The sequence below is a fragment of the Seriola lalandi genome, unplaced genomic scaffold (assembly GCF_002814215.2).
Source record: "Seriola lalandi dorsalis isolate HSWRI2012SDOR001 ecotype SW California unplaced genomic scaffold, Sedor1 jcf7180002053933, whole genome shotgun sequence".
In the NCBI taxonomy this organism is placed as follows: domain Eukaryota; kingdom Metazoa; phylum Chordata; class Actinopteri; order Carangiformes; family Carangidae; genus Seriola; species Seriola lalandi.
The window spans coordinates 272,683-300,001 of NW_019524486.1; the positions used below are offsets into that span (position 1 = coordinate 272,683).

General features: G+C 39.0%; 3 protein-coding genes across 4 annotated transcripts; all 3 read left to right on the forward strand.

Annotated features, from left to right (window-relative positions):
* Positions 1-2,273, forward strand: coxfa4b (cytochrome c oxidase associated subunit FA4 b). The gene is made up of 4 exons (XM_023402461.1): positions 1-189; positions 1,308-1,396; positions 1,611-1,671; positions 1,952-2,273. The coding sequence occupies exons 1-4, from the start codon at positions 139-141 to the stop codon at positions 2,006-2,008; spliced, it is 258 nt and encodes an 85-aa protein (XP_023258229.1). The 5' UTR covers positions 1-138; the 3' UTR covers positions 2,009-2,273.
* A 1,356-nt stretch (positions 2,274-3,629) lies between these two features.
* Positions 3,630-9,864, forward strand: cenpt (centromere protein T). Of its 2 annotated transcripts, none has more exons than XM_023402452.2 (13): positions 3,630-3,997; positions 4,288-4,408; positions 4,488-4,632; positions 4,719-4,812; positions 4,994-5,130; positions 5,364-5,421; positions 5,584-5,729; positions 6,248-7,276; positions 7,664-7,987; positions 8,116-8,215; positions 8,428-8,592; positions 8,803-8,907; positions 9,321-9,864. In XM_023402452.2, the coding sequence occupies exons 1-13, from the start codon at positions 3,912-3,914 to the stop codon at positions 9,448-9,450; spliced, it is 2,640 nt and encodes an 879-aa protein (XP_023258220.1). In that variant the 5' UTR covers positions 3,630-3,911; the 3' UTR covers positions 9,451-9,864. The 2 variants fall into 2 exon arrangements, with proteins under 2 accessions (XP_023258220.1, XP_087029105.1); XM_087172979.1 differs by having other exon boundaries at positions 7,664-7,972.
* Positions 9,865-11,039: 1,175 nt separating this feature from the next.
* LOC111652278 (speckle-type POZ protein) lies at positions 11,040-26,370 on the forward strand. Its single transcript, XM_023402499.2, has 10 exons — positions 11,040-11,121; positions 18,886-19,089; positions 19,164-19,285; positions 19,793-19,944; positions 20,109-20,236; positions 20,358-20,535; positions 20,890-20,945; positions 22,139-22,261; positions 23,065-23,207; positions 24,631-26,370. Exons 2-10 carry the CDS (start codon positions 19,012-19,014, stop codon positions 24,773-24,775), a joined length of 1,125 nt encoding a protein of 374 aa, XP_023258267.1. The 5' UTR covers positions 11,040-11,121; positions 18,886-19,011; the 3' UTR covers positions 24,776-26,370.
* The last annotated feature ends 949 nt before the right edge of the window (positions 26,371-27,319 follow it).

Below are 27,319 nucleotides of genomic sequence, written 5' to 3' on the forward strand. Positions count from 1 at the left end.
GCTGACAGTAAAGGAGGTGGTGTGCACTTCAGTGTACATTCAGGCCTGTAGGAAACGGTGAGATCCTCCGAGGCAGCGCACAGTTTGCCCGCAGATATTCGCTTTTACGGACCCTTGTCAGCGGGAGGATTGTCCACTATGTCGTCTATGTTGAGACTCGTCGCCAAACAGCTCAAGAGCCACCCAGCTGTAAGTCCTGAACGCTGTATTTTTTTTGTTATAATCTGTGAACGACCCGGTGACATTGAAATGTGCCTTTCTCAAGCGGCGGGAGGACGAGGTGTGTAGGCGCGCTCCTGTTCCCCCCAGATCTCCTAAATTAGCTTGTCCGATGTGTTATTACCTATTAATGCACTGAAATAACATTTATTTAAAAAAACAAAAACAAAAAAACAATCCGTGCGACGATTGGGATGACAGACAAAATGAAAGATATATATCACAGTATGCGGCATATTCATCTGATGTCAGATTCCTCGACAGCTCTAGCCAGAGATTTCAGACAAATGGACGATAATTTACAACGATACGACTAATTTCCATTTCCAAATCCCCTCTTTATTTTCTCATCCCTCTATTCCTGTTATCACCCTCCCTCCGGTAACGGTGCATAGCGTAGTATTTGCTCCGCCGCCCTCTGAGCTTCACAGCAGCTTCCTTTGGCAGCAAAATGAATCCACCTGCAATGATGCGGCAGGAAACATTCATACAGAGGACAATACTGTAATATAATAATGTCGTTATAAAGGTCGAAGGGAAAGATCTGCTGGCAAACACGCGCGCGCTTCTCCCCACGAGATGACTGTATGTTCACAGCCATGCGTGTAGGTCGCTGCAGCACGTACAGCACTGTATAGGCTCCATACTGGAATGACTCCAGGCCAAATGCATGTGGAGTGTACTGTTAATCAGAGGGCGACAGGGTGAAACAGTTATTAATAGACCACTGGGTAGACATGTTTTTGTCCCCTGCCACACAGTGTGAACCTTCATTTATGTGAAACAATGTAGTGTCTTAACTCATATACTACTGTCACTTAACATTGGGGAAATATGACACAGATAAATATGGAAAGCCAATGTTTTTTTTTGTTGTTTTTTAATGCTGTGAAGTCTTATGATATCCCATATCAGCCTATATGATTTTATACAGTGGGCTCCAAAAGTCTGAGACCACTTTCCCATTTAGGGAAAGTGGTCTCAGACATCTTGACCCTACTGTATTTATATGAACTAATGTGAACAACAGCAGATGTTTGTTGTCTTGACATAAAATCATTTCAGACATTTTGTTCTTTGCCCACCAGCTGATCCCCCTCTTCATCTTCATCGGTGGGGGTGTAACCATGAGCGCCACGTACTTGTGTCGACTGGCTCTGAAAAATCCTGATGTCTCGTAAGTACCAGTGAGATATCTGAGACGGTATGAATTGTTAGAATAAAAAGGACATTCTTGTTGTGTATCTATTTTTTTTCTTTTTTCACTTCAGCACATACTGTAAATGTTTCTTGAACCTCACTGTATGTGTATTACATGTTGCATGAGAAACATCAATAATCTCAAGGATACTTTGTCATATTAAAGAATTTTCTTCTTCTCTTGCGCCCAGATGGGACCGCAAGAACAACCCTGAGCCCTGGAACAAACTGGAGCCCAATCAGCAGTACAAAGTAACGACTCTCTGAACATTACACTTAAATTCTTTTTACACCAATTTGTGTAACACGTTGATTATTTTGTTTTGTGTTCATATTTCTTTGTATTGCTGCTTGGTTAGATTTAGAGCAAAAACCTATGTCTATAAAGGACAAGCCATATCTTTTCTGTTATCCTGCATCAAAGTCCATATTGCCTTCCTCATACTGATTGTGTACATTTGTGTGTGTGTGTGTGTGTGTGTGTGTGTGTGTGTGTGTGTGTGTGTGTGTGTGTGTGTGTCTGTGTCTCCAGCTTTTCACAGTTAACATGGACTACTCCAAGCTGAAGAAGGACAGGCCTGATTTCTAAGTCACCGTGTCATTGCACTTCTGTCTCTGACGATGTGAAGAGCCTTTGCACTTTCTGCCAAATATAAAATAAACCCATGACACTGAATGAAGGTTGTATCACACTGCTTGCTACACTCATTCAGTCAGTTAATTTCCAGTGTGAAGGGGGGAAGGGATCATTCACTTTATCGACGACTGTATGAATAAAGCAGGCAACCACCTGTTTTACTAATTTATGAATTTATTTTTGACTTTGTTGTATCATTAAAACCATTTCAATCACACCTCTAACTTGCATCTGTATGGTATTTTGAGACCATTATTATAAAATCAAGTGGCATGGAAGGTGTCATTTGATGTTCTTCTCATGTAACGTATTCAAAGCAAACATGCAAACATCGTTTGAATGTCTGCTTTTCCACTACTTTCACCTAGTTCTTAAACAAAACCACTGTCAACCACTATATCTTCAACATGATTTTAAATTATAAGATCACTATCTGTACCTGACTTTTGGAAAGGGATTGGTAGTTAAATGCTGATAAATAATTAGTCTTTTATCTTTAGTAAAATCATAAAAAAGTATTTTAAAATGTTACTGCCAGGAAACCCAAGGAACAAATTTCGGCTTTTCAGAAAGACAGATAAAACAAGACCTCTTTGAGAAATAGCAGTGAGTGGTGAAAGGTAGTGAATCAGTAACCCAGGCCAGGCAGTAGGAGCAGGTCCTCTATACAGTTAAACAGAAATGAAGAGCACATGTAAAATATAATGTTGAGTAAGCATGTGAGCCAATAAGCCCCTAGGTCAGGGAACGTACACTAATTTTTCATCATGCATTGAGATATTTCAGTCTGAAATATCCATTGGTGGTGGAGAGAAGCAGAAGCACATGACTGAAAAACTATACCTTGATTTCATGAGATTATTGTTGTCATGGATGTCAGTGGTAGCACAGCAAGTCAGATGAGGTGACCACCACTGGCTGATTCTGTGGATGATAAATCTTTTTGATGATGATCTCTCTTTTTAAAATATAAAACATTAGATTTCATAAAGATTTCTCATTAACCACATCAAATTTATTAATACAAAATGTTCCTTTAAAGATAATAAAAAATTTTCCCAATTAATGTTTATTTAATTTCCAGTAGCTGTTGTTCTTTTTGTGGCCAGCAGTGTAATGTTACACTAACCAATAGATAAATTCTATTACCTGCAGGGACACTATGTTACTATGAGCAACTTTTATTTGACTGAATCTTATTATTTTTCTCTTGTAGTTTTATAAACATAAAATGGATATGGCTTTCAAAATCAATATTGATAATCAAGAACTCATCATCAGTCATTCACTGCAAAATCTTAAAAATGAAAAGATTTGACACATACACCCTTTGGATTTTTCTTTTTCTATTGTCATTGTGTCTTAAATGTTATTATGTGTTTGTTTGTAAACGTAGGTCGATTCTACACATGCCAACAAACAAAGAGGTAAAGAATTGACTTAAAAACAATGTTTTCAAAAGACTCAGCAACAAGATATATACTTTCATATAACACTGAACTCCGTGTTTTCCCTGGATTCACCAGCTGGTGGCGGTAATGAGCTGAAGAGGAAAAATATCTTCTCGCGAGGTTTCACTTGAAAATAACGCGGGACAGTACGAGGTATGAATCCGTTGAGCTGGACAACATTAGACAGAAAATAGAGGATAAATAACGTTTAATTAGATAAAACCGGTAATAAATGACCCTGACCTTGGTTTGGCTCCGCTTGTTGGACTCAGTGCTGTTCGGCAAAATCGACTTATTTATCAAAAGCCGCAATTTAACACGGTAAACGCTACTGTTTTACTGTTAGTTAACGTTTGTTAGCTAACATCAGCTAACCAGCTGACTAACAGCTACTCTGTCTCTAAATGGATCATACGGAGGATTTATCTGCTCGGGTCCTGCTGAAAAATATCCTCAGCACCGAGCCACCAAGGACCCCCATCACCCGCAGGTAGCACTTCTGTCTTTACTGTTTAAGTTTTTCTGGTAAAGTACTCAGTCAAATGATCGGTGTTTCATATCTCGACCTGGTATGTAAGCAGTAAGTTAATTAAACCTGTGCTGAATGTGTAACTGCCAAACTTGAATTAAACTGAGAAAAACTATGGAGACGAATTAAAAATACTTTAACACACCTGACACAGGAGGTGGAGCACTATTAAGACAAGGTGCCACAGAAATTCTTGATTTTTAGGTTGTTACAAATGAGTCTCAATTCATTTCGTGCTGTCTTGTTTCAAGTGCCTCCAAAGTGCAGAGTACCAGCGGGACCCGACGCAGCAATAGACTGAGCAAGAAAGATGCTGGAGCCCGAACCCCACAGGACATTCTGAGGCGCAGCTTGAAACATAAAATGCGTGAGGTGAGGAAGAAGGGAAGAATATATGGTGATAATGAACATGTTGAGTCTAATAAAGCTGATTTATCTACCTTACTTCCAGAGTATAACCAGGAAATCCCTGCCGGCTACTACAAGGAAGACTGCCTCGTTCGTGCTCAGAAAGGCTAACACGCCTGGCCCAGCCTCAGTGCTGTTTGATGATGGAGACACACCAAGACATATACTCAGGAACATCCTGAGGACAGGTATGTGCGTTTGCCAGACTTTCTTCACACATCATGCTGCAGCTGTTTGTTGTCCTTTTAAGCATGTCCTTTATCATGTAATTCAGAACCTGTGAGGTCCCCAGTGGTTCATGACAAAGCTGTGTCAGAAGGGCCACAGCTGCCTTCAGCCAACTCCAGCATCACCAGCAAGCGTCCAAGGTGAGCATGTATTCCACAGAGTTTTAATACCTGCATTAGTAGTTAGTTATGAGGAATTGACTTCTTGTATCATTGTGGGGCTTTAACAAAATTCCACTTTACTGGCAAACTCTCCAGCAATGTTGGCTGTTTGTATGCAAATGGGTAAATTATGATGAGTTTATATTTTCTTGACTTTCAGTATGGAGCTCTCTGGACTGGATCTGCCTGATTTAACTATTGGCAATACACTAAGCACTGGAAAGGGACTGAGCAGAAAGAGACCTCGTCGGAGCCTTAATGTAACAGCTTTTGAAAAACGACTTAAAGATGGAAAAGGTAAGGTCAAAGTCACTACTGATAGGGCTCCAATAATTGAACATGATTGTATAAGATTCTTTAACTGTTTGTTCCTGTAAAGTCATTCTTTTACTATAGGGCAACATGGAGTGTTGCTGCTGTAGCTGCTGCTACAAGAATGGGAAGCTTGTGTTTGGAAACATTTGAGCTGTATCAATGAACAGTTAACATGTATGTTTTACTGATTAGCTGACAGATGCTTATGTTTACAGATGTTGAAGAGGAAAATGAAGAATCAATAAGTGAACAGTCATCACTTTCTTTGTCAAGGTAAACACATATAAAATGGTGACTCTGATCAGGCATTGTCCGATTTGCAGTGAGTGACGTCAATAAGCAAATCTATTTTTGTGATTTCACAACAGTTAGACAATAACAATGTTAACAAGTGAATAACTCATTACTATAAGGTCTGCCCAATCTGTTTTGCAGTTCTACTTCTTTGAGTCTAAAAACGCCCTTTGTGGATGTTCAGACTGAGAAAAGGGGCTTGCAGAGAAAAGTTTCCAACCGTCGAAAAATCACAGAGGAAGAATTTGGAGCTGCTGTAAATAGATGGCAGATGGGAAATGATCATGGTGATTAAAATACTCTACTTACCAAACCTTTTTTTCCATTTGTGATAATATGTATTACAGGCTGACAAGAGCACAAATTATTCTGTGAGGTGTCAAAAATAATAACAAATACCCATATACTGAGACTGAACAGCAGTGATACAACCCAATGATATAAAACAAGGAAGAGCAAGCTATTACCAGCACAGCTGTGACTGATGATTGTGTTTTTATGTAAAACTGACAAAAGCAATTAATTCATTATACTTAATGCAAATTACAAATTTTACTGATTGATTAATTGATTCATTGACAGTTTCAACAGTTTCAACACCTGGCCACTTTATACTTCAAAGTGACCCACCCTAGCTAGCAGCTGGGAGGAAGCAGAGGTAGCTTGTTGCTTTTTGGAAGGGAGGAGCAAATACTGTAATATACTGTACATTAAAAGAACTGTGTGTTACCTGCAGCTGCTGTGTTCAGAGTTGCTGTTAATGCTCTTATTTCCCTCATGGTTATCTCCCCCTCCCCTCACCCAGGAGTGAGCAGCGTTGCCCCAGTGCAGCAAGGTCTCCAAGAGACCACCTACTCTGACGGCTTCACCCTGGGCCTAAGCGAACTCAGTGAACCTGATATCACAACTGACGTTGTCAACTGTAACACGGCCCTCTACACCCAGCCCGATTCCATGGCCTCCAGCTTTCACAATGTTGCAACGCAGGACAAACCCACAGTGATGGCTTCTCAGCTTCAGAGACAGATGAGAGACATAACGCAGATGGAAGCAGAGCAGAGCAAGCTGGGGAAAGACAAGTCAATGTATGTATTTCCAACTGAGGAGGAGGTTATGGCACAACCTCAGAATGAAGAATGTGCTTCTGAGTTGCATTCGGAGAAAGCTGTGGATGCAGCCGAATGTCAAAAGGAGGAATGGAAGAGTACTGATGGTCACCCTGAATCTCAATCTTGTGTAAGCCATGATACAGCGGAGTCTGAGGAAGAGGAAAACAGAGTGGAAGCTCAAACAGAAGAGGAAGGTGCAGCTGATCCTCACAGCGAAGGGTATGTTGCAAGCAGGTCTCAGTCTGAGGAAGAAGATGTTGTACCTGACTCCCAAACGGAAGGAGAAGAAGGTGGAGTTGATTCCCAGCCTAAAGAGGATGTTGCAGCCAGGTCTCAGTCTGAGGAAAAGGAGGTTACACCGGACTCTCAAACTGAAGAAGAGGAGGAAGGTGCAGCTGACTCTCAATCTGAAGTAAAAGAAGAAGGTGCAGTTGATTCTCAATCTGAGGAGGATGGTGAAGACAGGTCTCTGTCTGAGGAAGAGGGGGATGCAGAGGAAGATCACAGTGATCAAGAAGAACCTGCAGCAAGTTCTATACCTGAGGAAAATGGGGATGTGGCTGAGTCTCAGGCCGAAGATGGGCATGATGGGAAACAGGAGGAGGAAGGGGGTGAGCAGGTATCAGAACAGGTGGAACATGACTTGGAGCACATTAGTCGAAGGGCTCATCGCTCTGAGGGTGGACTCATTATGCCTGTTACAGAAGCAGACGCCACAGAGGCAGGTATGGTAAAAAAAAAAAAAAAGATTTTTTATTGTGGATAATAGGGATGCAACTAAAAAATGATTATTGTTCTTATTATTTTTATCTTTCAGTTTCCATTATTATTATTATTATTATTATTATTATTATTATTATTATAGATAACTGATGGTGAAGAAATTGCCCATGAGAAGAATCAACTTAAAGAATTTATCAATTATGAAAATTGTTCTAGAATTATTTTTGATTATTATAGATTCATTCACTAATCGCTTCATAATAGCATGGCTAATACCATGTTTTTATTGTCAGCTGACTGTTAAAAGTACTGTGAATACTGTGATGAAGTCAGACAAAAGGGTATTTTAAAGTGAGTTTTCTTATTTAAATTTTGCTGCTTGCCTGTAGGATGGTCTGAGGGCAAGTCCGAAGAACTCAGTGCCACTGATCTACACAGAAGCTTGGAAACAGGAAGCCATGAGAGCAGCCAGCCTCATGTTGGGATGCCTGACCTCGTTGAGTCTTCAACCCATGGACAGGAGGATGCTTCTTGTACAGAGGCCAAGCCGAGTGCTGATAAAGAGAACTCCTTTCATCTTCTGCAGGTGACGCATGATATTGAAGACAGCCGTCACCTGCATAATGCTTCACCTGAAGAAGCTGCTGCTGAGGACCCTGCTGAACAGGAGGAAGAATGGGAGGATGAAGAAGAAGATGGTGAAGAGACTGAGGGTCAGTTTTGTGTGTGTGTGTGTGTGTGTGTGTGTGTGTGTGTGCGCGTGTGTGTGTGCGTGCGTGCGTGCGTGCGTGCGTGTGTGCATGTTAATTTAAAGAAATGTTTTGTTTTCTAAACTCTTCAGAGTTCCCCTGCACGACTCCAGCATTTGTCAGAGAGAAAAGGACCTTTTTTCGCCCTGATCCTCTGGACTCGCCTTCGGTTCTTAAAAATATTCAAGCCAGGCAAGTTGCTCTTCCTGCTGCACTGGAACAACTAGTCCCTTCATTAGAAAAACATGTCCCACAGGTCCCAGGCTGATAAAACATTGTGCAGAATGTCAGATGTCAAATACAGTTTTTAAAAAAGTTAATATTAACTTGTGTTTCTCTGAAGACCAGAGTAATTAAAAGTTTATGTTACTGACAAGTTCTTTTAATGTCTGTTGTACCACCAGTAGTACAAGTGAAGCTTTACCTGCAGCTAAACCTAAGCAGGTGCGGAGGAAGAGAGCGCCAACTAAGAAAGAAGCAGGCCTTCCTAAGAACTACCTTATGGGTGTGTTCAAGCACTTTGCCAAAACAAAGGTCTCTGCCGATGTTTACCCTGCCCTAAAAGAAATGTAAGTAACCATGACTATAGATGTTTTTAGTTTAAAGAGAGTTGAACAAATTAAACAACAAAATGGATTGCGAGACAGTGTTTTGAGCCACTTATTGGAATTGAAAAGAACTGAAATCATTTCAAAGCCAGTTAGCATTTTTGATATTTTATCATTGGAATTTATAAAGTATGTCGTTGAGATAACTGATGCATGCCATAATTTTAACAGAATGGATAAATTCTTTGACCGGCTGGCGGACGACTTGGAGACGTATGCAAGTCATGCAAAGAGAAAAACCATAGACGTTGAGGATGCTGAACTTCTGTTGAAAAGGTCAGTGTGTTGTGTGCTCAAGGGAGCATGCTTGTGTTTTTAGGACAGGATTAATGACTTTTTGATCAAAATTTTTTAATGTGCCAAGAAACTCATCCCTTTAAATGGACCTATTTGACCCATTGTTAATATAAAATATTGATTAGACAAGCTTTGAAATAAAATGTCCATGAACAACCTTTAAACCATGAGTGTAGCAGTCACTTCAGGATCCACTATGCTTGTTAGATTCTAAACACAGTCCTGAGACATGAAGTAGAGATTGCATCAATTCTCAGTGAAGAAGAGCAAGAATTATAGATATGGCTGAACAGGCAAAGAACTGGCACACTAGTATTATACTGACCTCTAGATGGCAAGCTTGAGCTCCATATTTAGTCTGATAACTTCACTTGTGTTTGTGCACTCTGCAGGCAGGGTTACGTGAATGACAAGGTGCCGGTGGAAGTGCTTATTGAAAAATATCTTCGCATGGAGCAGCGCAAGCTCCTGATCCCCATTGCAACCAGTGGAAATGTTGTTATCCCTAAAAAGCAAAGGTGAATGTTTTATGTACAGCTACATTATTTTTCTGGTTTCAACTCTTTGACTGCAACATATTTTCCTTACACTGCATTTGATGGTCTCTGTTTGTAGTGCTGTTAGTCAGAATATAAAGATGTAAAATTTGTAAATATTTGTTGATATTAATTACCAAAACATCAGTTTTTGTATGTGATGTCTGTGTATCTTTCTTTCTATCGTTCTTAATTTCTATTCTGTGTTGCTGTAATATGTCAGGGTCGATTATCTGTGCAGATATTCGTTTTTTATTATCACTTAAGATTACTACAAGTATGTGCCAACTTTCTTCATTTATCTTTTGATGCATATATTTTCTGACAGCATGAAACAAAAGAGGGTGCACAGATTAGTAAAATGAATAAATGTTGAAATAAAGTTCCCTGTTGCATATCATATTTCTGTGCTTTATTTGTAGCTGTTGATGAACTGCAGTGCTCTGCCTGTGTCCACTAGATGGAGCAAATTCATAACAAGTGACTTTAGTCCTTATTGAAGTCAGTCGAACTGAAGCGAACAACTGCAGCTGTATCAATGGAAAACTTAATCAAACACGACGGTCGACATTCGAAGTTTGTTCGCACAGTTTATCACAAAAGAAAATGGCTGCGGCAAAGACCTTGGTTCTTGAACATCAGAGGATAAAGATGTATTAAAGACATTCAAGGTGAGCTGATGGATCCAGAGATTAATTCCATTCACATCTTAATTAAATTCAACCTTTAAGGGTCGATATCCGTTAATCTTGGCATGCTGTGTTAATAATCTTGGCATTAGGCAATAGCTCATCTACTCTGCTGATTAAATTAAGATAAATAGGTTTTCAGTGGTGGTAAAATTAAATCGAGGCAGTGCATCCATGTGAATGACTTATCGACATAACAGAGCTATAACTAGTTATTAATTTTCACCTCTTACAAACAGACAAGGAAGAGCTATTTCAGCTATTATGGAGTATCCATACAAGATGAACTAAACCTAGATAGATAGATATATACTATGGTTTAGAGAGGTGGTTGGCAAATAGCTTGTGGACCACATCTGACCTGCGAACACAAATATATTGACTTGGATAGTTTGCATCAAAACTTGCATAAATTCTCATCAATATACTATAGGCAACACCAGGCTATATATACAAGTCTTGTGTGAATCCCAAAAAATATGACCTGGTAAAATAATAATGATAATAATAATAAACATCTAATAGTTTGCATCTCAAACACAAATAGCCTATCATTTTTGAGTAATACATTTATTTATTTTTTGTGAAATAATTCATATCAATAAGCTGTTGAGCCTCTGTTGGCTTGTGTATATTAACTTAATACATTGCATCTGTATTCAAATATAATCCCAAACTTAAATTAAAGTAAAACATTCAAAAATAAAACAAAATCTCATTAAAATCCTGGAAAAACTGGCCCATGATACCTGATTGCTGACCCTTGGGATTAAAGTCTAAAACACAATAATTTATTTATTTGTTACAATTTTTTCCATTATTGATGGGAGATGGAATCACTCCAATACAACAGGGGGTGCTGTTTGCGAGACAACACTCAATGTCTGCCAGTTCTACAGACAGCTAGCCTAGCTAATAACAACAGAAGATCCCGGACAGCTAGCGTTACAATTTAACTCAACATATAGGTGAGTTCGTCGATAAATTAAAGATAAAGCAATATAAGGACAAAAAACTTTAACTAACACGGTAAAGGCTGTCGTGTTTTATACTGACTCGCAGTTTTTGTGGCATTTTCCCCGACCTTTTTGTTTGGCTTAGGTTAGCGGCTACAGGAATAGGGCTAACTGGCTAGCTAGCTCGGTCGAGTTAGCTAGCGTGCTATCGTTAGATTGTCTGGATTATTTGACTGGAGTATATATATATGTTTTAACGGTATCAGACCCTGGTTTTGATGTATAAGTTTTCCTCTATAGGCACTTTATATGTTTACACGTAGGTAAAAGTAAAGCGCAGATTGAAAGAAAGACACCACTGTCGATTATCTGTATTGTTAGCAGGTTAACTACCTGCTACTGTCACCGCCTACATTTACTGTAAAGTATCTTCTCTTCAACAACAATCTGTTAAGTCATAAACTTAGCGGGTTAAATTAAAAGAAAGACATGTATGGCTACGTTCATTCTTCGTGTTTTATAATACATGCAAGCCTATATATTTGTGGTTAATAAATGGCATTCAGGAACAATGTACGTCCTGGGCCTTTTATTATATTTTATCATTAGAACAACTTCATGGATAATTAAATGTAGTAGGTTCAGACTTCGAAATGCTCATGTTTTTATGGTCTGTTTTCGCAAGTAATGGTTAATAAAATTGCTTAGGAACCAGTTATTTGAGATTTGTCATTTATAATTGTCTGGGTAGAAAGGGATGAGTTAAAGTAAAGTGTGACCCTGAGGGAGTGAACAGTCATTGAGTCAGGTTCACTGGAAACAGACCAAGCACCACAGCAGTGATTATCTCTTATAATGTAATTTCTTTGTGTCTCACATGCAACCATACAGGTGGTAAACACATTAATATGAACACCACAATATATCAGCTAGAAATACTTCCATTCCTTATCATGCTCATAACTTATTTTTTTCTTTCAGATGATAATCTGTGTTGGCAGTGCTTACAGATGTTTAAATTAAGTAACTTTACTATGGTGTCTTTGCCATAGTCTTAAGGACAATTGTCAAGGGAAAAGTCTATATGCTTCTAGCCAAGACTGCTTACTTGCATACTGTTGTAATAATAAAACACAACATTAAAGAATAGAATGGGAAGTAATGAGTGTTATCTGCCAGGCAAGACCGTCTTGCTGGATTCGCAGTCTTTTTAGTTGTCTTGTTGCCAATTTTTTTTGCCATTTTTAAAGTCCGAAACCCGCCACACAGCAGATTTGAAATGGCCTCTAATTTAAGTTTCTCCTGACTTCATCATTTTGCTTTCTACACACACTGAGTATACATAACTCAGTTTAGCTGAGTTCATTTTTTGTGATGACCCAAAGGAAAAATCCAATATCTTTGAGCCATTTCTCAAACAATTTAAGACAACAAATGTAATTTGGAAGATGATGAACTGTGATTGAAGTCTCAAATCAGATTTCAATGTAGTGACATGTGGTTACATTTTTTATATTACAACTGAGTCACAAAGTTTTGCTCCATCCCTAGTCAGTTAAGTGTTTTACTGCTGAATGGCAAAGATTATTGTTATTATTGTTTGATTTAGGTTAGGGCTGGGTGCTATGGTTGAAATCATTATCACAATGTTTATAATTATTTAGAGGATTTTAAATATCAGTATATATCACATTATGGAAAATAAAAGTAAAATCATATATTTGCACAGCTTCATACAATGAACTGTGTTCCACTGTCGAGCTTTACCTAAGACCTAACTCCTTTTATGTGTGTGTTTGTAATTATAGCTTACCTAGAATTGGCAACAGCAATTGGCAGAGTAACCTGCAGGCTTTGTGACTTAAGTAAGTTTAAATGTCATGTATGATAAATACTTGCCTATCTGGTGAGAAACAAAAAGTGGGTAGTAAGTTGGAACTTGAGGTCAGATGTGACTGCATCAGTTAAAATTTGAAGCTCTGTTTTACAGCAGTGATAGGACTTCATCCTGTTATCTCTCACAATGTTATGAACAACATCAGAGAACTCTGGTAATTGCATACATAAACATTCCTGTGGTTTAGTTGTCTGCAAGAGGGCTGAACAATGATACAATTTTGGTATCATGATAATGTCAAAAAACAAAATTGAGCTGCAGTACATGTATCGTATGAATACTGAGGTTGATTTCTGATCAGTTTTTATGAACCAGACTACTGTCTAAAATTGTGAACAGTTAACATTTTAGAGGAAATCACATGATATTTTTGTGAGATTTGTGGCTCCAAAAGATTGTTTCATGTCTGTTCATTGCAGTTTACAAGAAAAATAAAGCCAGTGATGCTAATAAAAGAAAAACAAAAGTTATCGTTATTATTGTAAATTAATATAGCAGCAGTTCCACTGCTCCTGGCGTGAGCCTAAGGCCCCCCTTTGAAACTTTAGTGTCTGTACTACTTACAGTGTTGTGCAGCCTGCACCAGTGTCTGTCTGCCCTTGCAGGTCAACATGTCAAGTGTTAGTGTTTGTAATGGTGTGAACCAGGTGACTGGAGACATTAGATATGCATTGAGTTCCCTCCTCCCTTTAACCTCCCAAGCCTGGACGAAGTGAGGAGGGGTTAGTGAGGAAGTACAGGCAGGTGGTAAAGCCTGGTTGCTAATGCTTTTTTTTTGTCCTGTCAAATCTCCTTCAGTGTAATTGTGGGTCTGCACAAAGTCAGGGATGAGATCGAGGCAAGCTGATCGCTGTGGCAAAATCAATAGTTCATACCTCTCTGAGATTGCGTTTTTAGGAAAGGAAGAGCACCATGACCAAGGGCAGAATATGAAATCACTCCCACAGAGGCCCAACACGCGCTGTGCAATCGATCCCCGGTCCCTGTACCAATTATAGTTTTAAGGTTTGTCTGTAGCTTACTGCAGTCCTCCAAGACCAAAGCTTTGGAAATAGACATTTTGTTCACTGACACTTCGACAAGGGTTGCAATATTTTCATCCCCCTTGGAAATTGCCGTCTGAAATGCCTCCATACCTCCAGTCTTTAATTTGGAGCAGAGATCGATTTCTCCTTAGTTTTTGGTCGGTGTGAGTGAAATGTCAGGAAAAAAAGCTCTGTGGTCATAACTGCCACCTTATCTACCATCTCTTCACAGATATAAATTCATGCATTTTAATTGTGATTTCAGACGTGAAGGATTGTAGTTTGTTTTTTTGGTTTTTTTTAACCTACAAATCTAATTCTATGTTCTTCTTTTCCTAATTCTTGCATTACCAGCATCTTGTTCTGTTACTGTCTGATCTTGCTTTCCTGAAAATGTAATTCATATGAGTCAAATTAGTGCTAATTCTTTGGGCAGCAAGAGTTACAGTATTATGTCCTCACATCAATCAAGTCTGCTCACACAGTATGACCTATCAATAGACAATTTTTACTAAGCCATGGGAATGTTGGCTGTGTTTGTGCTTGTAGTTACTGGGTTTTTTGTGGCCACAAATATTTCTGGTTTGTCTTCACAGGATCAATGTGGAAGTAAAAAACAAACTCAGTTTACTTCTCCCTAAAATTGTGATGATTGGTGGGTTCATAGATTGTTTTCTTTTACTAGATCTCCTAGATTTTGAATTGATGTTTAAATATCTTTGCTTTCTACTGTTTTGGATTTTAATTGTAGTCTTTATGATTTTAAAAACCTTATCAGGTATTAGTTTTTGCTCAGATTATTAGACACAGATAATCAATGTATATTGGTGATAAGTGTATAGATCGTTTGGTTAAAGTTCAGCTGACAACTATAAGAATTTATAATAGCCTTGCCTTTGGGCTTTGTGGTAGTTTGGCTGGTGGTAGTTTGTGTTTTGTTTTTGGAAGCTAGTTGTTACTGATTCTAAGTCATGTGAGGCGAGAGAAACTCTAAGTTGTAATTTGATGATTTTGTGACCCCTGTTGTTTCCATGTTTACAGTAAGTGCAGTTTAATACCACAACAAAAACTTCCTGAGCAGGTACTTGTCAGACAAACAACAGAAGAGTAACTGGTGTATCTGTTTACACATGGTACATGTGGACACAGTAAAGTTGGTTACCTTGATGAGAAATAGGTGGTGTGCAGCCTGTCATCTGCAGCGCTTCATCTAACGGCTGACCATGGCTGTTGCTTCTTGTTCTTCTTGTTAAAAATAAAACTGATCTGCTGACAAAAAATTTAAGAAAATTACCCTATTTTGATTTCGAGATGCATTTTTGTTGAATGATCGCAGTCAGTCAGTGCCAAGTTTTAATGTGGAGGAGCAACAGTAGGAAATGTCAAGCTTCATTAGCAGTAACCTAATACAGCTCTGACTCACTGTGAGAATAGAGGAGGTTTTTGTTATGGTGCTCTTGGTGCTGGAGGATTCACTGTATGTTTTTGTTTTGTTAATCTACTTGTAGATTAGAAAGTCTGACTATTATTTGCTATTTAATTTAATAAGTTGTTTAATATTTTTCTACAGGGACAGACTTTTATGGTGCACTCAATATACATTTTGTTAAGAGACATTCGTCTATTCTACATAGTAGATTTTAATCTTGTTGGTTAACGGTTAATGGTTGCTTAACGAGTGTTAGCTATCAGTCAGAAAAAAATATTAAACTGAGCATTCCTAGTGTAAGGCCTTAAGTTTCAATGCAGTCTTGTCCAAGAATCTGGATTTGATTTCTCTCTCATACCTCTGTTTGATTTTCTTTTGTCTCCATCTAACCTCTTTTTGTGGCAATTTATCTCTTACAATGGTACCGCAGATGGTGGCCCATCTTTCATTCGCCACCTGTTTTTCCATTTGGCTTCTCTATCACTTTACTTTTCATTTTCTTTCCCTGCACCACCTTCCTCTATCTTCATCGTCTCACTCCATCTTACCAGTTGCCACTGTTAAAGAATCAACAAGATTGGTTGGTTCTTCATTCATTGGATTTTGTAAAGACAGTCTTGGAACTGGGCAGAACCAAGCATCTGATATGGATTGTTTTGTGTGGGTTAGACTGAGTAATGTAATTGGAGCAGTGAATAACTTCAGTACGACAACAAGGTCACATTTGTGAGGTCACATTTGGATAAATATCTGCATTTTAATCAGGACACACATACTCAAAGTGGCAATGTTCTTGTGTTAGTTACACTCAGATTTTTCCCATAAAGACCTCTTTTTACTTCAAGAACAGGTTGTTTTTTTTCTGCTCCACCTAGCTAATTGTGTACTTTGACTGTGACAGTTTTTATCAGGATATTCATGCTATGAGCATCCTGTCCTGTCCAAAAAGGTGTTTTACTGTGTAAACATCTTGGGACTGTGTAGGCTATTATACTATACTGTTAGTGGGTTGAAGATATTGTAGAATACATCCTTATTCAAATGTATGTACGAAACGTTATTGTGCTTTCAGGAAGTTATTGAAGTTGTGCTTTGATAAATGAGAAGAGGAAAAAGCTGAATGTTTTTTCAAAGATTTAGTTCTCTATATTTTATTGTCTGATATTTTCATGAGGTCTTCTCAGCACCATCCAAAGTTTAATTTATTTAAGATCTTTTTCCTTTTCTACCTCTGATATCCTTTGAGCATTGAGTTGTGGGACAAAGGTTACAGATGTCTGTTTTGTCCCTCGACTCATCGGTGTGATCACTCTGCATACTCAAATCCCAGGTAGAATTAGTATATTATAGGGGCTCAAGACACAATGTCATTCTCCATGAACCATCTTAAGAAGTAACAATATTTAACCACAGAGCTGTGGTCTGTTGGTTCCACAGTGTTGGTCTAATTTGCTGGAAAAAACGACAACATCTTTGTCGGTGCACCATGGATTTGTGGGGCCTTTAAGTGTGCTCAGCAACAAAACACATTTTTAGACGAATGCAAATCTGTTTAAGTGCGTTGTGATGTGTCACATGAATTCAGTTGTCAGTCTGTTAGGATTTTACTATTCACACAGCCTCTAAGCAACATCATTGTCTGTGTATCACTTTCATTCAGCATAATCATCAGGAGCACAAAGCTCAGTTTCCAGCTGTCACAATTTGTTACTGTATGTTTTGACCCAAATTGAATTTATGGATAAGGACATTAAAGGCTTGTGATGTATGGATGGTTAGAGGGCTGATGTAACAGGGGAAAAGATATTGAACAGTAGACAAAATGCACGCAGATTAACAGTATCAGGGCCAGGAAAGAAACTGAGTAGTATTGCACAGGAGTGATAGGGTGAAATGCAGTGCATTCAGCCTCCGACCTTGTTGCAAGACGATGAAGGTTTATGAGTCCGGCATTGTGTCAAGATGGTTTCCAGTGCAGGGTAATTTATTCTCATCCTCTACCACAGGTGTAGAAATGGGGGCAATACATACCTGTACATCTTTTATCAGAGCAGTGATACTGATGAGCAGCCTTCTAGTTTATTACTTTGTCCATGTTGTCTTCACTACTGCTACTAAAACCATCCGAGCTTGTCTCCAGTAATAGGCATTTTTCCACTGGATTGGGGATTTTTTTCCAATATGAGTCAAGGATTTCTGTTTATGCTGCTAATATGGGGTTACTAATGTAATTTTAACAGCATGTTCTGTTTTCATGGGGCAATGTTTTCATGCTCCACCATTTCTCAGTAATTTAACAAATAAATTTCCAATGATTCCACTCAAATACTTTATAATTTCCCTAGCCTGTTTTGACACTCTCTCACTCAGTTTCAGTTTCTGTTTTTTGAAAATGTGTTAAAAAGAAATTGTAGGAGATATTTTTGTGGTGTTTACAATTATGAGATCTCAGTAGTGCTAGCTGTCATGTTTACACCAATACATCTAGGAAATGTAAACCATAGACAAATTTAATTTTAATTTTATTTATTTCAAAGTCCAATCCAAATAGTTCTACCCACACCAAGTCTGTCAGAATGCTGTAATTCTTAATTACCTTGTTATTTTTGATGTTGTCTTGTCAACCCTTGTGGCTCAGTGCAGTTTGTTGTTGTAGTTCATAAACAACTAGTCATAGAGCTGTGTTTTTCAAGGTTTTGTTTACAGGTCTTGATAATTACTCTTCACTGCATCGTGGCTTCACCCATAATCTTCAGCCAAAGGACCTTCATATCTGAGAGAAGGAGACAGAAGTCAGAATTGTATTGGGATGAAATATTTTGTGGTATCAAATGGTCATTGCTGACCAGTTAAAGCTCCTGAAGGTAACTAGGCATCAGGCTGATTACATGCTGTTGAAGAGTTAGTGTGTGTGTACTTGGACAAGGCAAGTATGCATCACAGATCTGCATGGTCCTGGTGACTTGAAGGTAATTTGGGTACCTTGGATTTGGCCAGTGGCTCTAACCCCCCCACAGTCCTGGGAGACAGCTTGTTTATTTACAGTTCATTTTTGAGACTTAATTGCAATTGCAGCGGCTATTGATCTTAGAACAGGCATGGGCCATCGATCTCCTGCTGTCCCCTGATGGGTCAGGGACAATTCATCTTGCCCCAACACAACAAACCTCAGCAGCTCACGGTGTGGCCACATGAATTAAAAGATACTGAGTCTTAACTGGATTATTGAAAGATGGAGCGCCTGTGTGTTGCATCACAATGAGCTCTTCTCTGTTAAAGCATGGTTTTCTGTATGGTATGTGATTACTTGTCTCTGTGTTAGACGAGTGTGTATCAGGCTAAACATGATTTTCAAGGACCTTCAAGGAGAGTGGATTTCAATTTTTGTCTGATCAGTTAATGACACCCACTTTGTCTGTTTCTAGGGGGCAAACTGCTTCCATCTGGCATGTACTGATGCAGATAGACGTCAGGACTGAACGCTGAAGAGTGGAAGTGACAGATTCCTCCCCCTCACCCTCTTGCCCCCGACACCCTCTGTCACGCTGGCAATGTCAAGAGTCCCGAGTCCCCCTCCCCCTGCGGAAATGTCCAGCGGGCCTGTGGCCGAGAGCTGGTGCTATACACAGGTAATTCCCTTAACCTAAATTAAACTGGTGTGTCCATGCTTTTGCTGACTTTTTTGTTTGCATTCACCCATCAGATCAAAGTGGTGAAGTTCTCTTACATGTGGACCATCAACAACTTCAGCTTCTGTCGTGAGGAGATGGGCGAGGTCATCAAGAGCTCCACCTTCTCTTCTGGGGCCAATGATAAGCTGAAATGGTGGGTGGGCAAGAGAGCTGCTCATATTTCAATCTCCAGTGTTTGTAGTCTTACTATGCTACAAAGGAAGTGGATTGTTGAGAAACATCTAGAAAGTCCCACCCTGTTTGATTAGTGTCACAAATGCCAAAATCTTATTACTGGCATTCGGTGCTATGAAAGTCTTTTTAAATCTACCTCCAGTTTAAGTCTTTTGTTTATCAAGCAAAGCAGAAACTTGTGAATTATCAGTGAGATCCCCAGTAGTAGTAGTAGTACGTATTTTACATATATTAGAATTGCTACACAAATAATACCATAATCCATATAAGTATCTCTACCTGCACTGGTCTTAATGGCCTCTAATGAAATCATTTTAAATTAAAATAGTTCCAAACATGAATACATTTTTACAAATTATGAATTTGTTGTTGTGTGTAATCTGTGCACTTTGATATCACTAATACATTATTACCTCTATCCCCCTTTACTAGAGATCATAACTTTTGCACCTTCTGCCACCATCAGGTGTTTGCGAGTGAATCCTAAGGGCCTGGATGAGGAGAGCAAAGACTATCTGTCCCTCTACCTGCTGCTGGTCAGCTGTCCAAAGGCCGAGGTGCGCGCCAAGTTCAAGTTCTCCATCCTCAATGCCAAGGGAGAGGAGACGAAAGCCATGGGTGAGTCAGTTGGTTAGAACAAACTGTGACAGAAACCAATTTAAGAGTCATATTCTAGATGTAACATTTCTCTGTGGAGTTTGCAATTTTCCACTTAAGATCCTTTTTTTTCCCTTTTAAATGAGCTCACCTCTTTGTGACTTCTGTGTCCTGTCTCCCTGCAGAAAGCCAGAGAGCATACCGCTTTGTCCAAGGGAAGGACTGGGGCTTTAAAAAGTTCATCCGGAGAGACTTCCTCCTAGATGAGGCAAACGGTCTTCTACCTGACGACAAGCTCACGCTCTTCTGTGAGGTAGCTGCCTCGTTCTGGTGTTAGACTCTTCTTGGTTTAAACCTTTTCTCATTACAAGCAGTTTTTCTATGCACACAGAGCATTTTGGAGTCTTGCATCACATTCACTGTCTCTCCCTCAGGTGAGTGTGGTGCAGGACTCAGTCAACATATCTGGGCAGAACACCATGAACATGGTGAAGGTGCCTGACTGCCGGCTAGCAGATGAGCTGGGGGGCCTGTGGGAGAACTCGCGCTTCACAGACTGTTCCCTGTGTGTGGCAGGCCAGGAGTTTCAGGCGCACAAAGCCATCCTGGCAGGTACAGACATGAGTCAGACACATCCCATCTATTTTCTTTGTTGTGTCTCTCTTCTAAATGTTTTAAATACTTGACTGTGTGTGTGGGTGTAAGGGTAACGTTTAAATGTTTCCTTAAATGTTAAACTCTATTACTCACATAATATACATTTATATGTGTGTGTTAAAGATATAAATCATGAGTAATTGAGTATGTCATTAAGAATTAGTAATTCTCAAAGAATAATTGAAAATTAAATGAGGATGAGTAATTGTGATCAAGCAACAGTCAGATATGTCTGACTTGATCCCACAATTAGGTACATATTAACATTTTTCCTTTTATCCTGATCTTTCTCCATATCACTGTTTTCAGCACGGTCCCCTGTATTCAGCGCCATGTTTGAGCATGAGATGGAGGAGAGCAAAAAGGTGAGCCCAAGGTCCAAAAGCTTTTTTATTTAAAAAAAAAAAAAAAAAAATTCATTTTGTTCCTGTGGCTCAAAAGCTCAAATTTTCACTGCTGTGTTGCAGGGTTAAAGTGAGTGAAGGATTGTGTGCTGTCAAATGGCTGCAGCACAGAGCTGTTTGGTTAAACTGAATGATAGCGCACCTGAAATGAAATTGTCCTGCCGTACTTGAGGGTCAGGATTCATCCTTCACTGACAAAGCTGCAGAAGCAGAGAATTGCTTTTTTCCCCATTTGTGCACATGTGACTATAAGAAATGAAATTGCAGGAGAAGCTGTCCAGATGATTTTTAAAACCAAGGCCATTTTAGATTTTATGTAGCAAACTTCTAGCAGACTTAGCAATCTTTCAGTCACTGATAAACAAAATTTAAAATGTGAACTGTGTTTTTAGCCCCGTATAGAATACAGGGCAAAAATATATTTTAAAATGATGTTTTAATCATACAGTAAATAGTAAAAGAATGTTCTCTATTAATCCTAATTATTTACTTGAAATACCACTAAAACTCGTAATGTATTAAACGACAACAACAATAAGAAAATCCAGTTGGACGTGGCAGGATTTTATTTTTATTTGTTACTTGCAGGATTACGTCATGTGCACATACTTGATCTCTACTGATTGTGAACACACCTTGAATGTGTTTTGACTTTTAAAGTGTTAAACTAGAAGCATTCATATCACATTTTCTGTTAAAGGTCATGTTGCTTCCTGCCAATCACACACCTACTGTGTGCTTTCATATTGCGACATTGTCCCATTTACAGTCCTTATAATAGTCACAAATACCCCAAAGGAAGAGCAGCTGTCCAACCAGATGAACAAGGAAGCTCAAACGATAAAACTAATAATAACTTATTCTATTTAAATAAACAGCATGAATTGTCTTAACCAGCTGTGCATGTGATGTGCTGAAATTCACATAAATAATGAAATGTAATTTGTTGCTTTCCTCAAATGTACACGTGCATGCTGTAAGATTTTGAGCCATCTTAAGATGTTTATTCACAGTCACATTTCTACATATCAGCATTAGAGGTATAAAAAGATCATGTATAAAAAAATATGAAAACAGTAGAACATACTGCAGTTGAAGCTTGTGTCAAAGTGAAATGCTTTAATTTAATCATGTTATTCCTTGTGTGTTGTCAGAACCGTGTGGAAATCAACGATGTGGAGCCCGAGGTCTTCAAAGAGATGATGTGCTTCATTTACACAGACAAGGCTCCCAACCTGGACAAGATGGCCGATGACTTGCTGGCAGCAGCTGACAAGGTAACATAACAGTATAATCTGTTCGGCTCTCTGTGGACTATGATGGGAACTGGAAGTAGTTGCAGTTGAGAATTTCTTAGAACAGGTTAACATCAATATAAACTGATGTTGTCTCTTTCATTTAGAAGTTTGTTTAGGAAGGAGGAGGAGAAGTTTTTCAGATCTCACCCTGGCCTGGTAATTAGGGACAAGGAGACTTATAGCATTTCAAAATTCTCCCAAGTGTCCTTTATCCATAGAGCTCAAGGTTGTTCATTGTGGCCTTAAAGTTGTGGAGCTATCACTGATTGAATTTGGATTGTTTTGTCAGGCATGTCCTGTCATGCAGACAGAACCATACGCTACTACAGATGTAATATTGCAGTCTTGACTGATTGTAATGTGATGAAAGTTGCTTATTATTTTGTTAGCAGCATACACTAGTAATAAGACGGACGGTACGACTGCACAGTATCTACCAAACATTAGCCCAGTAAGCCGTCGGGATTTCAAGAAAAGGCTGGATGATTTCAGACTGATCTCACTCCTCTGTGACACATGAATGGAACTGACTTCTCAGAGGTTTCTCTCAGATGTTGAGCATTGACATGTTTGTTTGTTTGTATCTTAAAAACTGGATATATTTTATCTGTATGTTTATTAGAGGTGTGACATGACAGACAGTAGGGCCGGATTGATATTTCAGTCATTTTGAACTCAAAGATTATATTTCTAAATATCACCTGAACTGTCAAAGCAAATACCAAATGAATACCAATGAAGAAGGAACGTTTATTAATCTTCTTGCATCCCCTCTCTTTCAGTATGCTCTGGAGAGACTGAAGGTCATGTGCGAGGACGCTCTGTGCACCAGTCTGTCTGTGGAAAACGCTGCCGAGATCCTCATCCTGGCCGACCTGCACAGCGCCGACCAGCTCAAAACACAGGCAGTCGACTTCATCAACTAGTGAGTTCACACTGAAAAGGGCTCGTCATCACATTTAATTGGGTCTCCAGCACCGTTTTACAAACTCACAACTCCACAGAGTCCACTGCACATTTTGTCTCTGTCGATTTGTTACATCTCTTTCTTCTTTATCTCGGCATCATTACCAACAGTACCAGGACTCAGTCTCACCCTCACGCCTCCTATCTTGGTGTCACAGTTGATCATTTTATCTCACATGTCAGCTCCTCAAACAGTGTGTCTGATATTATTAAACCCTGTCCAGGCTTTCTGAGGGATCAGGGCAGCCTGACTCCTCACTAGGTATGCTTTCACCTCCTCTGTTGACTGAATGTGTGATAATACATAACTCTGAACATGTGTCTCTACGGATGTTCACCTCACATAAATATCTTCAGATTGTTTCTCTCCCCCAGCTACATATGATTCATTACTTATATGGGGCTGAAACAATATGTTGAAAAGTGGATTGACAGAAAGAATAATCAGTCAGGATTAAGGTCGTTATTCAATCAGAAATGTGGAAAATTCTCCACTTCTTTCTTCTCAACCTCTTGTGAGGTTTTCCAGTTTTCTGTATCATGTCTTATTTCAGGGATTTCAAACCCGGGGAGCGAAACTCCTCCAAAGGGGTCACAGGAAAAATCTGAAGGCTTCATTAAATATTTAATGTGATGGGTTAGGAAGGGGAAAAAACACTTGTGCTACACAAATTTGAATTCATGTCTCTAATGTTTGGTTTCTTCGTGAGATATTTTACCTTGCTAGGAATTGGAAATGTATTAAAATGAGACAATATGAAAAGCTGGAGGTCAGACTTCTAACCTCTGCAGTTATGTCACAAGTAGACTATGAGCTTTGTTGTAAGTCTTATGAGAGCTTTATGTTCAGACGAAACAAAACATTTGATCACATCATCTTGGGCTTCTTTTTGAGCATTATCTGTGACAGTGGTAATTCTTGGCAGCTTGAGAGATAATTCAGTCCACTGTCTGTTTCAGCAATAAAGATGTTGCAAGATGCATTTGACTCATTTCGCTTGTAATTAATTTATTTCCAACATGGCAGTAGAACACATACATGAGTCTTCAAGAACTCCTGTATGTTAAACTGCTCAAAAAACAATTACGGCTGATTTAACTCTAAAAGACTCAAAAAGAATATCTGATCCCATGATCATGTAATTGTCTTCTAATGCAACATTACGAGCCCTATTTTATCAAATGTAATTTCCAGAAATAAAAAGAAAATCGTACCTTTGTGCCAGTTGTGCAATCTAGGAAATAATCGTCAAATAAACAGAGAATTAACATCATCAGCATCATTAGATGCTGCTCTATATGTTTGTTTATATAAATCGATTTTCCCTAAACTAACGTTTGTTTTTTGTTTCTCCATCTCTCTCCCTCCCCCCGTCCTCCAGCCACGCTGCAGAGGTGATGGAGACGGCCGGATGGAAGTCAATGGTAGGGTCTCATCCTCATCTGGTGGCTGAAGCTTACCGCTCCCTGGCGTCAGCTCAGTGCCCTTTCCTCGGACCCCCACGCAAGCGCCTCAAACAATCTTAACAGCCTCACAGCAAGGCGTCAACACACTCATACACACACATACGCATACAAACACAGAAACACACAGATACCTGCTCTCAAACACAGGGACAACCTTTCCCCTTGCCGTTACCTAATACACTACCTACAGCCTCCCCCGAATCTCCCCCTTCTGCCCCATCCAAACCTGCTGTATTTAGTCTCTTCTAAAGATGGAGGGAAGAAGGAGGAGGAGATGGAGATGGAAGAGAGGGACAGGTGGGCTCGTGAAGTGGACGTTTGTCGTTTACAAAGAACCACAACACCCCTCCTTTTTTCTCCTCGGCTCTAGCATTGTGAGATCTGACATTGTGCTCTTTTCCGTGTGTGAAAACTAAATCCTTCGACATCCTGCTAGTTCCTACTATGGAATCCGTTTGGAAAGAAGAACTGGACACAAGATCCCAATAAGAGCCAAGTGTTTAGAAATTTCGGAGGCTTAAAGGAAAAGTACAGATAAATATAGTCTTTAACTGTCTATTTTATCATAAGGCTTCTTTTTGCTCCGTTCTTAGTGTTTGGGGTTGAGCAGTCGGAGAAGCCACATCGGCCTGTGAGCGACTAAAGAAGAATAAGTGGGCCTGTTAGTTACAAACTAGACGCCCCCCGAGAAAGACAACCAAGGGCTAGTCAAACAAAGCAGATATGGGACAAAATCATCAAAATAATTTTCCCAAAGAAAGTTGGGAAAACATTGCACTAAAGTCACAGGTCACCCCTTTGCAACCCTTACCAGCAGTAAAGTAGAAATACTGTAGGCAAGCACACATTGAAGCAAGCTTCATGGACTAAAGACCCAGCTGGACCACCAACAACAAGTTCCCTTTAAGAAGATTTATCAGCAAGTGACAAAAACAACACATGTACTCCCTTCTAGAACTCTTCAAGCTTCATCTAAGTCTGTTTTCATTTTTTAAATAGATGGAAATAAAAACCAGTATAGAGAAGATACAGGAAATAGCAACGCACAACTGGATGTCATTCTTGGGGAAATTGTATTTTGTGTGTGGATCTGTCTTTGTAGCCCTTGAGAGTAAAATAAAATCCAAGGTGTCACCAGACAAACCAACCAGGAGACAACAAAAGGAGGGAAAGAAATGTCAAGAAATGGTTACAAAATAACATTATGTTTCAATCAGGCATGTTAATGTTCTTTTATGATGAATTTCTTATTTGTTTTTTTTCCTCAGAACTGTCATTTCTATTTTTTTCATAGGAATTTGTACAGAAACTAGTGTTTTTGAAGCTGTGTACCACAAAAGCATTTTCAACCGTGAAATTGAAAAAAAGTGGACAGATGTTTTCTTTGCAGGCATGAAGACTGAGGGGAAATGAAATTGAAATGAACACGTTTTAATGTTCAGAATAGACAGAATGTGAAAAAAATGCACACCAAGGCAAACCACATGAAATACATTTGAAGTTATCATTTGAACCTGGTGGAAAATGGTAATTGATAGAAGGAACCATTGTCGTTTCTTTCCTGTAGATATCGCGGGTTATGAGAAGTGACACTTAGTTGTTGCCATTTTTTGTTCCCAAAAGAATAAACCACAACTATTTTGTATTGAATGCAATGCAAACTTTGTCGGGGTATTTTTGTATGATTTATGTGACTGCATTTAATTTATTATTTTGAGCTTCATTTGGAATTGATCATGGGAATGAAGACATTTCAGGGAAAAAGTCATACGATGAAAAAGGCGTCTTCGTTTCTGTGCAGGACAGAGAACCTTTGAAATTGTTGCATTTTGTATTTTGATTCATAAAAGAAATCCAATTCATGGAAATGATTCAATTTCAGTGGCATTCACCTAATTATGAACAAATGTGGGTAGTCTTATTTTGTTGGCCTGTATAATTTATCTTTACATTCCTCTCTTCATTCTTGAAATGCTCCCTGATGAAGGTCACTTTTTAGAACTGTAAGATAATACTAAATAATATGTGTCACCACTTTTGTTTTTGCATCACCCAAAACATTAACTCCTCCTACTTTTCTACAGTGGCAGAAGAAGAATATACGGTCCTAGCCCTGGTTTGACTCTCAAGTATTGGCATACAGTGAGGTCACAGAGGAAACCTGCAATTTCTCTAAGATAATTAACCGCCAATGTTTGAAAAACCCAGAAGGTCATTTAAAAACACTTAATGTTGTTCTGATGGCTTTTTCAGAATCCTCAAGGACTCCTCTTATCACGTTTCCCAAGTTGAGCCTCTGTTTCCCCAAGTGGTAAGTGTTTTCAAAGTACCCTTTTAAATTAATTATGTCTTACAGAAACCGATGGTTACCTCTGAAATGAGAACACAAGCTGCCGCCAGTGGTGTCCTTGGTATTAACCTTGAAGAGGTTCTCCTGCTTCCTTCAACTTCTGCTTTCATGAAAAAGAGTTGCACATTTTCATAGGACACTGGGCCTCATTAGATAAGTTTGTTGAGATTCTTTCTTTGGTTTTGGTGAAATTGTTCTTAAGTGGATGATAAAAAATTTTTTTTCAAAGTATGAAAACTGGACTGAAGGCAACA

Coding starts and splice junctions, on each gene's coding strand:
- coxfa4b (XM_023402461.1), top strand. CDS start 139: ATGTCGTCTATGTTGAGACTCGTCGCCAAACAGCTCAAGAGCCACCCA. Junction 190..1,307: donor AGCTCAAGAGCCACCCAGCT/GTAAGTCCTGAA, acceptor TTTGCCCACCAG/CTGATCCCCCTCTTCATCTT. Junction 1,397..1,610: donor CTGAAAAATCCTGATGTCTC/GTAAGTACCAGT, acceptor TCTTGCGCCCAG/ATGGGACCGCAAGAACAACC.
- cenpt (XM_023402452.2), top strand. CDS start 3,912: ATGGATCATACGGAGGATTTATCTGCTCGGGTCCTGCTGAAAAATATC. Junction 5,131..5,363: donor ACGACTTAAAGATGGAAAAG/GTAAGGTCAAAG, acceptor TTATGTTTACAG/ATGTTGAAGAGGAAAATGAA. Junction 7,988..8,115: donor AGATGGTGAAGAGACTGAGG/GTCAGTTTTGTG, acceptor TAAACTCTTCAG/AGTTCCCCTGCACGACTCCA.
- LOC111652278 (XM_023402499.2), top strand. CDS start 19,012: ATGTCAAGAGTCCCGAGTCCCCCTCCCCCTGCGGAAATGTCCAGCGGG. Junction 22,262..23,064: donor TGCTGGCAGCAGCTGACAAG/GTAACATAACAG, acceptor CCTCTCTTTCAG/TATGCTCTGGAGAGACTGAA. Junction 23,208..24,630: donor GCAGTCGACTTCATCAACTA/GTGAGTTCACAC, acceptor CCCGTCCTCCAG/CCACGCTGCAGAGGTGATGG.